Source organism: Oncorhynchus mykiss, chromosome 12 (genome assembly GCF_013265735.2).
Source record: "Oncorhynchus mykiss isolate Arlee chromosome 12, USDA_OmykA_1.1, whole genome shotgun sequence".
In the NCBI taxonomy this organism is placed as follows: Eukaryota; Metazoa; Chordata; class Actinopteri; order Salmoniformes; family Salmonidae; genus Oncorhynchus; species Oncorhynchus mykiss.
Window position 1 is genome coordinate 22,038,558 of NC_048576.1, and position 13,810 is coordinate 22,052,367.

Sequence of the window (13,810 nt, forward strand, 5' to 3'; positions counted from 1 at the left end):
GACTATATTACAAACCAACAGAAACATACACACATTCCTCTCCTCATCTCGGTAATGCCCTTTAACCTTCGTCCACTCTGGTAAACCAGGTCCACCTTTCTACGCTCATTGGTGTCATAAAGTGGAGAGAAACTACCCTCCAACATCTCCTCTCTTATCCTGTCTTTGATGACCAAGTATACCTCAGTCTGATATAAAGAAAGAGCAATTAATTATACACAGTTGTCCTCCACATCGTTTTAATTGGATTATTAATCGCTACGGTCTGTACCATCTCAATATTTCATATTCCAATTAACAGTGCCATCTCTATATTCATGTTTGTCTTTCATCGGTCAGAATATGAAAGGTAATGAATGACTGGTGCTTTTATTTTGAGGTTATTATTAATCATCACAGTTTGCCTAATATATATATATATCAATTGTGTTGCTTTTGGTTCAAGATCAATAATTTACAATATATATCCATAGAACAGTTTAAGGATGTAACGTTCACAAGACTACAACAATTTGATCAGCATTGACCAACAATGAAAACACAGGTAATCTGTTTCAAAGAGTAAAAGAGGGCTTAGTTCAGGGTTTAATTGTTCTCACGAGTGAACATGTAAACATATTTATTGATGATCATCTCGTAAGGTGTTCCATAACATTTTGTTCCACAAAAATCTATTCACTTGATCCATTTTTTTGGACAGTAAACATGAAACCTTGATTTATATTCCACAAAATATGTTAGAAAATTATGTCATAACATGAAAGCATATGTAAAGCAACTATTCTCAGTGCCACTCAGGGGTATAGTGAATGCGTAACAGACCATACACTTTAAACAAATATAGCAAAAAGGGACAATGTCTGTTAGAAAATATTTAACCTGTCTATTGGCATCACATTTTGGACATAGTACATGTACTATGGTCAATGGTCAAAGTGTGTATGTGGGGATGAATTAACCTACTGTAAAAGGCTAAATGTTACAGTAGGAAACATGTGGTAGCGAGCAATACTATATGACTAACAATTTCCCATCAACAGATTTCAACAGCTCATGACATGACCTCATTAATACTGTAACTTCTGACAGGGTCATACCACATATCTTACTGTATAGTTAGAAAGGAACAAAGTACTTAAAGTTTGGAAAGCAGGATATAAAACAGAGGCAAAAACTCAGAGGCAAAGCTTTTAACAACTATTTTACCGCAACAATTTTACAGCTTTGAAATGCCCTGGACAGAGAACATTCTGTATTGGAAAGTTGATTAACTAAGGCTTTATTCAAGCATTTTTCTTAATATCATTTAGCTAAACCTGATGAAACACTCGGGCACATATAGGATGTAGGATCTTAATTTGTTCACCCTGTTGCAGGAAATGTAAAACAAGTGTATTTCAGACTTTTTTTCTTATGGAAAATGTATCAAACCCTACAAAAATGTCCATTAATTATAATTCACATTTCCTGTTGCTGCAGGATTATTTTCCTTTTGTAGCAAACTGGCTCAAATTAAGATCCTACATCTATACCAAACACTGAGCTCCTTTACTCCAAATGATCCCACATGAACACCAGACACCAACACCGGGTAGTATATTTGCATGTTTTCATAATTCACATCTAGTGCCTGGGAGGATCCAATTTAGAGATCATTACTCATTCACAAGCTCTACTATTGAAACATTGCATTACTATTACTGCATTTGTTTAAAAAAAAGCTATTCTCACTTCCTTTAGGGCAAACAGAATAAGTCAAAGTAATTAGTATTCATCGCAGACATGACGGAGCTAAATGCTGAAAGTTAACACGGGTTGAATTTTTAATAGACCTGGAGGGGGATCAATATAAACCTGTACATGTGACAACAGGCCCTGGTGATGTCAATGCAATACATCAAAAGCTAATACAGTACTCTCACTGTGTGTACATTATTTTTCACATTCTGTTCACACGTGTTATTATAGCTTCTGTAAGATTGCGCAATGGCATTCTTACCAATTTACTTGTTATTTCGGACATTGATTTTATTATATGTACCGTTTTTTCTTTGGATCCCCATTTAACGTTGGCAGAAGCTACTCTTCCTGGGGTCCACAAAAAAACAAATCTGAGTAACTGGAGATCCAAGGGAGTTCCATGTGATCATGGCTCTGTATAATACAGTGCATTGCCGTGAATACGTTTTGAACTTGGGGACTGTGAAGAGACCTTTGGTGGCATGTATGGGTGTCTGAGCTGAATGTTATTTGCAGACAATCTGCAATTTTCTTCACAGTAATATTTCTCATAACTAGAAGAGAATCAGTTAATCTCTCATCAACCTTCAACCAGAAAAGACTGGCATGCATGTTGATGATGTTAGCTCTATATGTGCAGTTAAGGGCAAGGCGTGTGCTCTATTTTGAGCCAGCTGCAGCTTTGCTAGGTCATTGTTTGCTGCACTTGACCATATTACCGGACAGTAATCAAGATGGGACAAGACCAAAGCCTGAACAACTAGTACAAATCAAACTTTATTTATACAGCACATTGCACATTTCAGACATGGAATGCAACGCCATGTGCTTCACAGGAAAAACATACCTTAAATATTTACTACACAATAAGAGGATAAAAAATAAAAGAATAACAAAAACTAAATGACTAAAAATCACTAAGGAAAAGCAAAGCTAAAAAGGTGTGTTTTAAGATCTCTTAAATATGTCCATAGTTTCAGCCCACTGAGGATCTCTGGCAGGCTGTTCCAGAGGCTGGGGGCATAGTAACTAAAGGCTGCCTTTCCATGCCTCTTGGTCCTAGGCTTTGGAATAGTTAAAAGGCCAGTACCAGAGGACCTGAGGGACTTACTGGGTACATAACTTAAAAAGTATGTCTGACATGTATTGGGGTACACAATTATGGATTGATTTAAAAAGCAATATAAGAATCTTAAAATGTATTTCTAAAACTCACAGGCAGCCAGTGCGGAGACCTTAAAACCAGTGTAATGTGTGCTATCCGTCTGGTCTTGGGCAGTACCAGTGCTGCAGCATTCTGTATGTTTTGCAGTTGACCAATAGCTTTCTTGGGTAGACCAAACAGGAGAGCACTAAAGTAGTCAAGCCTGCTTATAATAAAAGCATGGACGAGTCTCTCTGTATCAGCCTGAGAGAGAAATGGCCGCGCCTTGGCAATGTTCCTCAGGTGGTAGTATTTTCTCTGAGTTATGGGTCACAAAAAAGCTCAACCTGTCAAATAGGTCCTGAACCAATTTAGAATTGGACCTGAGAGGCCAACCCACCTCTCCAGTCTGTCCAGAGGACATCATGGTCAACAGTGTTGAATGCAGCACCTAAATCCAAGAGTACAAGGACGGAGAGCTGTTTGGCATCTGTGTTAGCGCTAAGATCATTTACCACCTTAACTAAGGCTGTCTCTGTGCTGTAGTGGGCACGAAAACCAGATTGGAATTTCTAAAATACAGTTGGCACTTGATACACAACTTTACATTTGTGTCACCAGAGGATTTTAGCTACACGGATAAATTATTAGACTGTATTAGTGATTTAAATACTTGGATTTCTTACAACTTCCTCCAGCTAAATCAAGACAAGGCGCCAAACCACAGAGAGAATCTGGCCGCATATTTTAATTAAAGTGGAATAAAGATAAAACACCAGATGAAAAGCTAGGTATTATTTTAGCTTTTAGCTGTGGAGGAAAGTTCGCAGGTTTGCTTGCAGGGGTAGGATTAAATCAGGCCATCAATGGTTGAGAAGATCACTCTAAATATTCAGATTATTTCTTTATTTTACCTTGGCAAGTAGGATAAGAACAAATTCTTATTTTCAATGACGGCATAGGAACAGTGGGTTAAATGCCTGTTCAGGGGCAGAAGGACAGATTTGTACCTTGTCAGCTCAGGGATTTGAACTTGTAACCTTTCGTTTACTAGTCCACCGCTCTAACCACTAGCCTACCCTGCCACCCTGATCTTAGTGATCAAGTTAGAAAACGAGCTTGTCTGGAATTTCTAATTGCCTTGTTATACATGCCAAGTTTATTTGTCTCAAACACATAACCTCTTTTTATAAAATACATACCCCTCCCCATCTTCACAACAACTTTGCCAATATGACTTGCCCATGATAATTGACCATCCAGTGTTATACGTACTGTGCGTAGGAATTTAGCTTCCTCAACTTGCTCAAAGGTCACACCCTTTATGTACAACTCCAGTTGAGGTTTAGGGCTTAGAGAATGCTTTGAACCAAATACAATGCTTTTAGTTTGAGATGTATTTAAGACCAGTTTATTATTATTCACCCATTCTAAAACTGACAATCTTTTATTTATTTATTTTGTGAGCTCAGCGACTTTGGGTGCTGACATGTAGAGTGTGGAATTGTCCTGAGGGACACCGCACATATCTGATATTAATGAAGCTTCCATTGACTAACACTCTCTGGGTTATAATGGATAACTAACTGTCCAACCATGTGATGGCAAGTGATGTAAAGCCAATGTGAGTTTCTTCAATAACAATTTATGATCAATACCATCAAAGGCTGCACTGAAATCTAACAATACAGCTTCAACTATCATCTTATTATACATTTATTTTAACCAATCATCCATCATCGGAGTCAGTGCAGTACAAGTTGAGTGCTTTTCTGTATATGCATGCTGAAAATCAGTAGTTAATTTGTTCTCTGAAAAGTAGCATTGTATTTGGTCAAACACAATTCTCTCCACTCTCCAATAAGATTAGGCAGCAAACTGATTGGGTAGCTGTTAGAGTCAGCAAAGGGTGCTTTAGTATTATTAGGCAGTGGAACTCCTTTCTGACACTGAAGGGGGCTGCAAAAAGCCTGTTTTATCTCAAAGTGTGAGTCTCAGAGTATTGGTGCAACACTCCAGAGAGGGACTAATAAATGAACTTGGAGGATTGAGTTGTAACATGTTGTATCATGTCCTGTCCTGAATCTGACAAGTCCTTGTGGTCACAGTATGAGTCCCATGTTAGTACAGGCTGAAAGGCTGTACTGAACTTCTCTTCCCATTTGAGTTCCTTCGGGACCTCCCTTGTGCTATAATCTATGTGTACTGTACAGTTAGTCATTAAGAACAAGCATGTAATTGTATGGACTTGGTAAAATTAGAAACTCCATCCATTTCAGTGCCTAAGTATTTTGTCAAGAGGGCCATTTGATTCTGCTTAAGGCTCTGGACTGTTGGTTTAGATAAAAATGTTCATATATGAAGATAATAGAATTACAAAAAATAAATCTCACTAAAAGTACTGTCCTCTGGGACCTACTGTACAGTGTTCTAAAGCCAACTAATTGGCTGTAAACCTTTGGTCAGTAGCCAGCAGATTTGCCCTGCTTCCTGGCATCTGACACGGCTGTGATGCATCCGTCCTCCTTGGCCACAGCATTGACCACATTGAAGAAGTATTCGTAGTCTGTCACTCTGTGTCCAATGACCTTAAGGGCCTCTATCACAGACTGAGAGCAGACAGACAGACAGTTAGTCAGGCTAAAAAAATGCACCACTCACTGTCTCTTACTCATCCCGTTTTAAAATCATGATTTGACTGTATTTCTCTCAAAATGGTCACTGCTCTCAGGCAGCCATTACAATCAAACCAATATTAGCTATAAAAAAAATACAGTATATATATATATATATATATATATATATATATATATATACACACACACACACACACATCACTTTGTTATCACTCAACAGCCAATTGCAGTGACCTTGGCTGTCATTGATTTACTGAAAGGATAAGAACAGAGGAATTACCTTATCAAAGCCATGCTCAAACTTCACATTGTTTTTGCCATCGACGAACACTATAGGTGCAGCAATGGCATCTTTCAAACTCATCCCCAACCAAAGGTGGTTCATTATGGACTGAAAGGGGAGAGATTTGATGAGGCTCTATGTATCCTTTTCTTTAAAAAAAACATTTTTTGCTGTGTTGAGAAGGAACGGTGAGACATGTGGTAGAAATTGGTTAAGACACCTGAATCAAGACTCACCAGGGCCATGGCGGTCGTGATCATGCTACCCCCTGATCCCCCAATTACAAGGGTATTTTTCCCAGAGCTGGAGCTCAGTATAGCTGGAGCCATTGAAGAGGGAGGCTGTTCACCTGTGAGGAATTAGACAATGTAATATACACAGATATCACCCATAGACTTATATAAGATATCACCCCATGAAGACCGGTTAAAGGTTAGACAAGTAGTCCTAAGTGATACATTAATTTAAAACGGTTACTAAATTGAAAGGTTTATATGTACCTGCACTCAATCTCTCTGCTCTAAAACAGAAGTCAGCCAGCTCGTTGTTGAGGATGATGCCTGTTCTACTGGAGTAAATCCCTGCACCAAAACTGGAGAGAGAGAAAAAAAGACTGTTAGCCTAGAGAAAAGAGTACACAACTCCAAAACCTGCAGTTTTAGCTGGTTTGTTTGCTGTCGAGACATCGATCATATTACTATTTAGAAGGAGACTGTGTGTTAATACATTAGACAGTGTTCTATTTAGAGGGATGTGCTGTTCCGCATCACAGTGAGGGTAGAGGCTCACATTTGGTTGATGGTACTTGTGACAGAAACTGCAGATCCATCTTCAGCCAGGACTGACACGTGTGTGGTCCCAAAGCGGTCAGGGGAAGGTGTTATGTTGTAGTAGGAGTCATTATAGGTACGGTTTTTACTGATCAATACCCTGATCCGATCAGCAAAGTCAGAGTCCACCATATGCGATGCATCCTACATTTAAAAAAAGTATGATTTCACATATTAGTGTGTAAAAGTACAGAATACACTTAGAGAGGCAGTTCTCTTAGATCCTTACTTTTTTAGTGTTGAAAACAGGATCGTGAACGCTCTTCCTCTGTCCGTTAGCAAATTTAGCTGCCTCTATGTAGCAGTGATAGGTCAGGACCTTCTGGTCCTCCTCCATGGACCTGGGGGTGAAATGGAACCCTGGGAAAGGTCAAAAACAGCCAGTCAAACCTCCACAACCTGGAGAAGGTACCTTTTGGAACTGTCCAATGATTGTGCACTACCATGATGACACACCATCAACACACTTTAAACATAATGGTTACAAAACAATAGCTCTAAATTGTGGATATAGCTGTAGCCTGACTTGACTTGAAACACTTGGAGAAAGTATTAACACCTAAGGTACCTAATGTACCTTTAACAAGGTTGAGGATGAAGGCGAGCATGACTCCCCCTGCAGGAGGTGGAGGAATGTGCATCTGGTAATCGCCAAGAGGAACAGTCCAGGCATCCTCCACTCTGACTCTGAATGACTTCAGATCCTCCATGGTAAGGGTCCCACCTAAATGGGGAGAAAAGTATGTCCATCCATGTTGGCAATCCTTACACGGACAAGAAAATATAACAATCTGGAGTTTATTAAAATGTGTTTTTTTTTAAATACTGGTTTTCCCTCTACATTTCTCCCAATCTTTCTCTCCCTGACCCTCTCTCATTTACACAAATAAATCTCGCTCCCACCTGCTGCTTTTACGTCTTGGATCAAGTCAAGTCCAATTTGGCCAGTGTAAAAGGCATCTACACCTTGTTCTGCAATGGTTTCCATGGTTTCTGCCAGTTTAGGGAACTTCAATGTGTCTCCTATGCCCAGCACCGTCTTGTTCTTGTGGCAGAACACCTCACTGAAAGAGCGGCATGTCTTTAATATAACATATCAACCACAAACAGAAAAAAGACCAGAGAACAAACAGAAAAATGCATTATCATACAGTGCTTTCCGGATGTTATATGACTTAATTTATTTTTTACTTTATTCAGTAAATATTTTCTTAACTATATTTCTTGAACTGCATTGTTGGTTAAGGGCTTTTAAGTAAGCATGTCACGGTAAGCCTGTAGTATTCGGCGCGTGTGAGAAATAAAATGTGATTAGATTTTTTATTGGATTACAGTGATAGAACAGAACATTTGCAACTGTCAAACATTAGATCTCTGTAATTTCATTGCTATCTCCATTCTCAAATTATCCCTGAGTATATGTGAATCCCCCTCTCCATCTGCTGGGGTGCCAAGGGCACATTCCCCACACATCTCCTGTGCTACTGCTCACACTTCTGTTCTGTAAGAGGAGGAAGAGAGAGGGGAGGAGAGGAGCCGAGACGAGGAAACGCCTCTGCAGTCTGTGTCTGCAGTCTGTATTCAGGAAAGCCTCTGCAGTCTGTGTCTGCCGCACAGGATGTCAGTGGCACCTTAATTGAGGAGGATGGGCTTGTGGTAATGGCTAGAGCGGAATAAGTAGAATGGTATCAAATACATGATTTCCAGCCATTATTATGAGCCGTCCTCCCCTCAGCAGCCTCCACTGGTCTACAGTCTGTACTCAGGAAAGCCTCTGCAGTCTGTCTGTGTATAGTACTGCACAACCATACAGATGAGAACTTGATCTGAGCCCACAGACTACAGTGGAGGTGTCAATCTCTAAACAAGTTGATTAGCTTCATGCTAGGATAATAGGACTGGATATCTGGACTTTCTGACTGAAAAGTCCTCAGATACATGTACTTCATGCACTGTTAACAACTTTGCTGACCTGACATTTGGACAAATGCAGTTTTAGCATCTTTCTTTATATATATTATTCTTACTTGTATTTATTCAGCGGATCCCAAATGAGACCAAAGTCTCATTCATAATGGTGTCCCGAGTGCAAACATTTTCACAATCAATACAATTTACATAAAAACAAATAAAGAAAAAAACTACAAGGTACAATTACAAATAAACCACTACAATCAATCGAAACAAGTGCAATCCTCAATGACTTAATTTAACACCCGAGTCTGTTGAAAACTAATGTATGAAAACTAATGTACACATTGAGTATGAAAACTAATGTACACATTGAGTTCCTGTCTGTAAGTGTGAGTGAGATCTCTTACTACCAGAGTGATGTTGCTTTCACCAGGTTTCCTATGAGTGTGATGTTAAGGAGGGATCCCAGGAAGGGTGGCATAGGAAATCCTTCTCTGGCCAGTCTAATGGTGGGCTCAAACAGCCTGGCCCAGGGCAGCTTCCCATACATTCTGTGAACCACCTCATACCCACGCAACTCTCCAGGAACGCCAATCCACTGACTACCTGCCAGGGTCCACACAAGCAAAAAGAGATGTTAAAGCTTGCACACACCGTACTGAATGTGGATTTAGCGTGTCTGCGCCGGTCATTCAGCGTGCTGTGTTTTAGGGACCACCTGCTGTAAACGTCCGACTGCCAACATTTTCACGCAATGATACATGTAAAATCATGCACACTCGGTAAACAAATTACAGCTGGCACTCTGAACAGAGGTGCTAAGTAGGTCCGCAAACACTACTGGACTGTATGGGCCCTAACACACAAACAAAAAGAGAGGTGTTACATCATGCCACATTCCAGGACAGAAAGGAAGAGTAGACATGAAAGGGGTAGTGTTTGGTGTTGTAGTTTGCTCACATTTGATGTTAGAACAGCTAAAAGGCATTACTCTTTTAGCTGTCAGAGTTATTTGAATTTAAAAAATCTGTTAATTGTTGTCATACAATGTACACACATTGATACTGTATATGGATCCATCCATCCATTTTTTGGCAGGTCTAATTACCTGTGATAAATATGACAGATGTTGGACAGCCCTTCAGCAGATCAGCTTTGAATGACTGTGGAACAGTCTCTCTCGAACTGAAGGTTTTCACCGTGCCTGAGGATAGATAAAGAGATGCATAGGTTATACAATTCCACCACAAACCTTATTGGCTAAACCCCACAGTAAAGTACCACAAAAGCAAAGACTATAAAAGAACAGACTCACCAGTTTTGTCCCTAACAGTGAATATGGAGCCTCCTCCCAGGCCCATGCTCTGAGGGTTGACCAGTGAGGTGCACAACAGAGCTGCAATGGCGCCATCTACTGCCGATCCTCCTTGTTGCAGTATATCTCTGGAAACAGCCCACATTACAGCAGAGGTTCCCAAACTTTTTTGTTGGCAATTGACCCCATTTGGAATTTAAAAATGTTTTGCGACCCCACCTTTTAAAAAAAACTTGATGTAATCAACAGCCAATGTTTACATTTTTATTTTGGTCCTTGACAGTCTATTACAAATCAGTCTGACAGTACTTTCAACGTTTTTAAATCTGAAGAAAGTATAGTTTGAAGTGACTAAAATGCACCAGAAAGGTATTGGGAAGTTCAGAAGATCATCAGGCAATAACTGTGTATGATCATCTGTGTATAAAAGCAAAAGCTCAAATACAATTAAAGAAATGTGTACCTGAATGAAAGTGAGCAGAGACTTTTTCCTATTTCTCCAGTTTAGCCTTTTGCCTCTAGCACCTTCACCAATCAGCCCTCGATGTGCGGTAGACTCTGCCTACTATACACAATACTAAAATAATAACTTCCATTCAAGTGCTAATAAAGGGCTTTCAAAGGATAGGGTCAAAAAATATATATTTTTAAATATTATGACACAGATATTAAAAGCATTGTGTCCTTTTTCCGTGTTAAACAACAGAGACAGTAGGGGGATCTAAGAGGCCATGGTGTTAACACAAAGCTTGCATAAAAGTAGGTCCAACTTTAATTGTGCTTACATCCGCTCTCCTCCAGTGTAGGCATGTTGGGTCATCTGGACCTCTACACTATTAGAAAAAAATATGATATCTATAACCTAAAAGGGTTCTTCAGCTGTCACCATAGGATAATTATTTTTGGTTCCAGGTAGAAGAACCCTTTTGGGTTCCATGTGGAACCCTTTCCACAGAGGGTCCTACCTGGAACCATAAAAGGTTCGACCTGGAACCATAAAAGGTTATCGAATGGGGACAGCTGAAGAAGTGAAGAGTGTCTTCATGCCTCATTTATTGCTTAAAATAAGAGATGTTCACATAACTTCACACGACTGAACAAGTAAGTGCATTGCTGATGAGTGACAACTCTTGGCAGGCGGTAGGGGAAATAGATTACCTATAACACAGAGACGCAAGCTGATCTGTGTGCGCTACCGGTTCCGCTAACAAAGCTGAAGATTTTGTGTTGAGGTACATGTTTTTGCTGGGGGAGCTGACTATTGGCCATGCTTGCTAGGGGTTATATCAAAGGAATGGAAAGCTCAAACCAACTGAGTATATGCAAAAGTGTCAGTGTGCTTAAAATACATGGGAAAAGTCCCTGATAAAAATAACACATACTTACTGTAAGCATCATTTTTTTTTGTAATAAAAGGAAAGCTATAGATCTGATCAGTCACAACTGAATCAAGTAACTTGGGTTCAATACAATTAATAGTTCTGTATAATCTCTGTTGGCCGATCAAATCTCCTAAACTGCATACTATTTGGTAGTCTATGCTACCTACGGTTTATATCTATCTGCACGTTGGCTACCAGTTGAAAATCAATAGCCTACAGTCTAAATCACTGCAGCAAAGAGTGTTCTTTCCTTGCTAAAATGATAAGGCACGCAGCTTGAACCTAGAGACATGTTGAATTTGGCCATTTTGGTAAAATAACACAATCAGACTACCAAATCCATTTATCATAGGTAGCCCATTAGAGCGGTGAAACTTTAGATAACATGTTTTAAATCAATTATAATTTATTATAACTAGCTGTACGATCGAGGCGACCGTATTCTACTTTACCTGCCAATGTCCGAGCAAAGTTTAGAGTCCGCAGAAACCGCCGCGTGCTGGTACGTGTCCTCGGAGCATCCTCGGTGGATAAATACGCCGAAGACTAGCATGCAGAGACAGATGAATATTATGGCACCAAATAAACCGATACAGAGACAGCAACATATCTGCCATGGCTTATATTTGGACATGCTTTCAAGAGAAACACTTTTCCAAAAATACTATTCTCCGCTGGGCAGAAAGTGTTGTCCCGTTCCAAGAGCTCACCGCTTAGTAGTCAATGAGCCTTCATACTCCTCCTCCTCCTCCACCCCACTCGATCAAATTGTTGCACTTCTGAAGTGAAAGTGAACGTTGTTTCCCTTTGAGCCATGCCAGATTTATACTGAAACTGAACAAAAATATAAACGCAATATGTAAAGTGTTGGTCCCATGTTTCATGAGCTGAAATAAAAGATCCCAGAAATGTTCCATATGCACAAAAAGCTTATTTCTCTCAAATGCTGTGCACAAATTCTTTGCATTCCTGTTAGTGAGCATTTTTCATTTGCACAGATAATCCATCCTCCTGAAAGGTGTGGCATATGAAGAAGCTGATTAAACAGCCTGATCATTACACAGGTACACCTTGTGCTGGGGACAGTGAAAGGCCACTCTAAAATGTGCAGTTTTGTCACACAGCACAATGCCAAAGATGTCAGGTTATGAGGGAGCTTGCAGGTGGCATGTTGATTGCAGGAATATCCACCAGAGCTGTTACCAGATAATGTAATGTTAATTTCTCTACCATAAGCTGCCTCCAATGTCGTTTTAGAGAATTTGGCAGTACGTCCAACCGGCCTCACAACCACAGACGATGTTGGGGACACTATGTCACCGCAAAATCTACAGGAAAAGCTCAAAAAATTCAACCCATTTGGGTGCTGCCATAGAGTTACATTAGCAGTGCCCATCCAACAAGGTCATTGACCACAGATAAAATGTCAAATCACGTTATATGTACCATAGCTTTGATTGGACTGATCATGTCAACATCATACTTTCAAAATCTTAGCTAGCAAACTAGACAAGCAGTCATCATCATGAATCAAGTCGACAATCTACTGGCAAATCCTTTTCAAACCTGGTCATATGAAGAGAAATGATGAACAGAAATGATAGATAAAACATATTGGCCACTGGACATAAACATTTCACAACAAGTTGGAAATCGCAAATTCAACAATGAGTGGCTAACTGCAAACGCTGCAAAGCAATCACTAGCCTGCTATTCAGTGGAGCGGGTGTGTGGTCCACGTCTGGGTTTAAGTTTTTTTTTTTTCAAGCTTAAAAGGATAAACATTCAACACCATGGGCCAGAAAATGTTGAATACATTGGCCATGCTGTCAATCCAGCATGACTTCATGATTTAACCTTGTTTTTTTCCAGAGTTCCCAGTTGTCTTGAAAGCACCATAAATCCAGAGAATGCCAGACTTTGATGACAAAGTTTGATGACAACATTTTCCCACATGAGGGACCTCTGCGCTACCTTCCTGTTCAAGTGAGCACAGCACAACAAGGTGAGTCCAAAAATGTATTGTATTCTACTGTAGCTAAGAAAGTAATATTAAGTGTATGTTGTGTAGTAAGCGGTTAGTAGCTCATGTGCCTCACCCTAATAATTTGGTCCCTTTCCCCTTCATAACTTATCCTACTGTTCTGACAGAATGCCCAATGAGGTTAAGAAGAATCCTAGAGTGTCAGCTAAAGACTTGCAGAAATCTCTGGGAGATGCTAACAACTCTGTTGACAAGTCTACAATATGTAAAACACGAAACAAGAATGGTGTTCATGGGAGGACACCACGGAAGAAGCAACTGCTGTCCAAAAAAAACCATTGCTGCACGTCTGAAGTTTGCAAAAGTGCACCTGGATGTTCCACAGCACTACTGGCAAAATATTCTCTGGAGAGATGAAACTACAGTTTAGTTGTTTGGAAGGAATACTCAACACTATGTGTGGAGAAAAAAAGGCACAGCATACCAACATCAAAACCTCATGGTGGAGGGAGCATCGTTGTTTGGGGCTGCTTTGCTGCCTCAAGGACTGGACAGCTTGCTATCATCAACGAAAAAACGAAT

At 39.9% G+C, this 13,810-nt stretch overlaps 1 protein-coding gene across 4 annotated transcripts; it reads right to left on the reverse strand.

The window, feature by feature from the left end:
- Positions 1 to 584: 584 nt before the first annotated feature.
- LOC110537206 (glutathione hydrolase 5 proenzyme) lies at positions 585 to 12,157 on the reverse strand. 4 transcript variants are annotated; one of them, XM_021623063.2, is made up of 12 exons: positions 11,697 to 12,157; positions 9,863 to 9,990; positions 9,656 to 9,751; positions 8,955 to 9,153; positions 7,537 to 7,697; positions 7,202 to 7,357; positions 6,863 to 6,993; positions 6,593 to 6,777; positions 6,304 to 6,395; positions 6,040 to 6,152; positions 5,801 to 5,911; positions 585 to 5,493 (listed from the first exon to the last, which is right to left on the reverse strand). In XM_021623063.2, exons 1-12 carry the CDS (start codon positions 11,876 to 11,878, stop codon positions 5,347 to 5,349), a joined length of 1,701 nt encoding a protein of 566 aa, XP_021478738.2. In that variant the 5' UTR covers positions 11,879 to 12,157; the 3' UTR covers positions 585 to 5,346. The 4 variants fall into 4 exon arrangements, with proteins under 4 accessions (XP_021478738.2, XP_021478740.2, XP_021478741.2 ...); XM_021623065.2 differs by having other exon boundaries at positions 5,190 to 5,493; positions 8,958 to 9,153; positions 11,697 to 12,155; XM_021623066.2 differs by having other exon boundaries at positions 5,190 to 5,493; positions 7,211 to 7,357; positions 11,697 to 12,154.
- Between the last annotated feature and the right edge of the window lie 1,653 nt (positions 12,158 to 13,810).

Excerpts from the sequence above, each read along its gene's own strand:
- LOC110537206 (XM_021623063.2), bottom strand. The coding sequence starts at position 11,878 with ATGTCCAAATATAAGCCATGGCAGATATGTTGCTGTCTCTGTATCGGT. Across the intron at positions 7,698-8,954 it reads AAAGCAACATCACTCTGGTA|TGAGGTGTTCTGCCACAAGA; the intron begins GTAAGAGATCTC and ends CCGCTCTTTCAG. Across the intron at positions 6,778-6,862 it reads CTGTTTTCAACACTAAAAAA|GATGCATCGCATATGGTGGA; the intron begins GTAAGGATCTAA and ends TTTTAAATGTAG.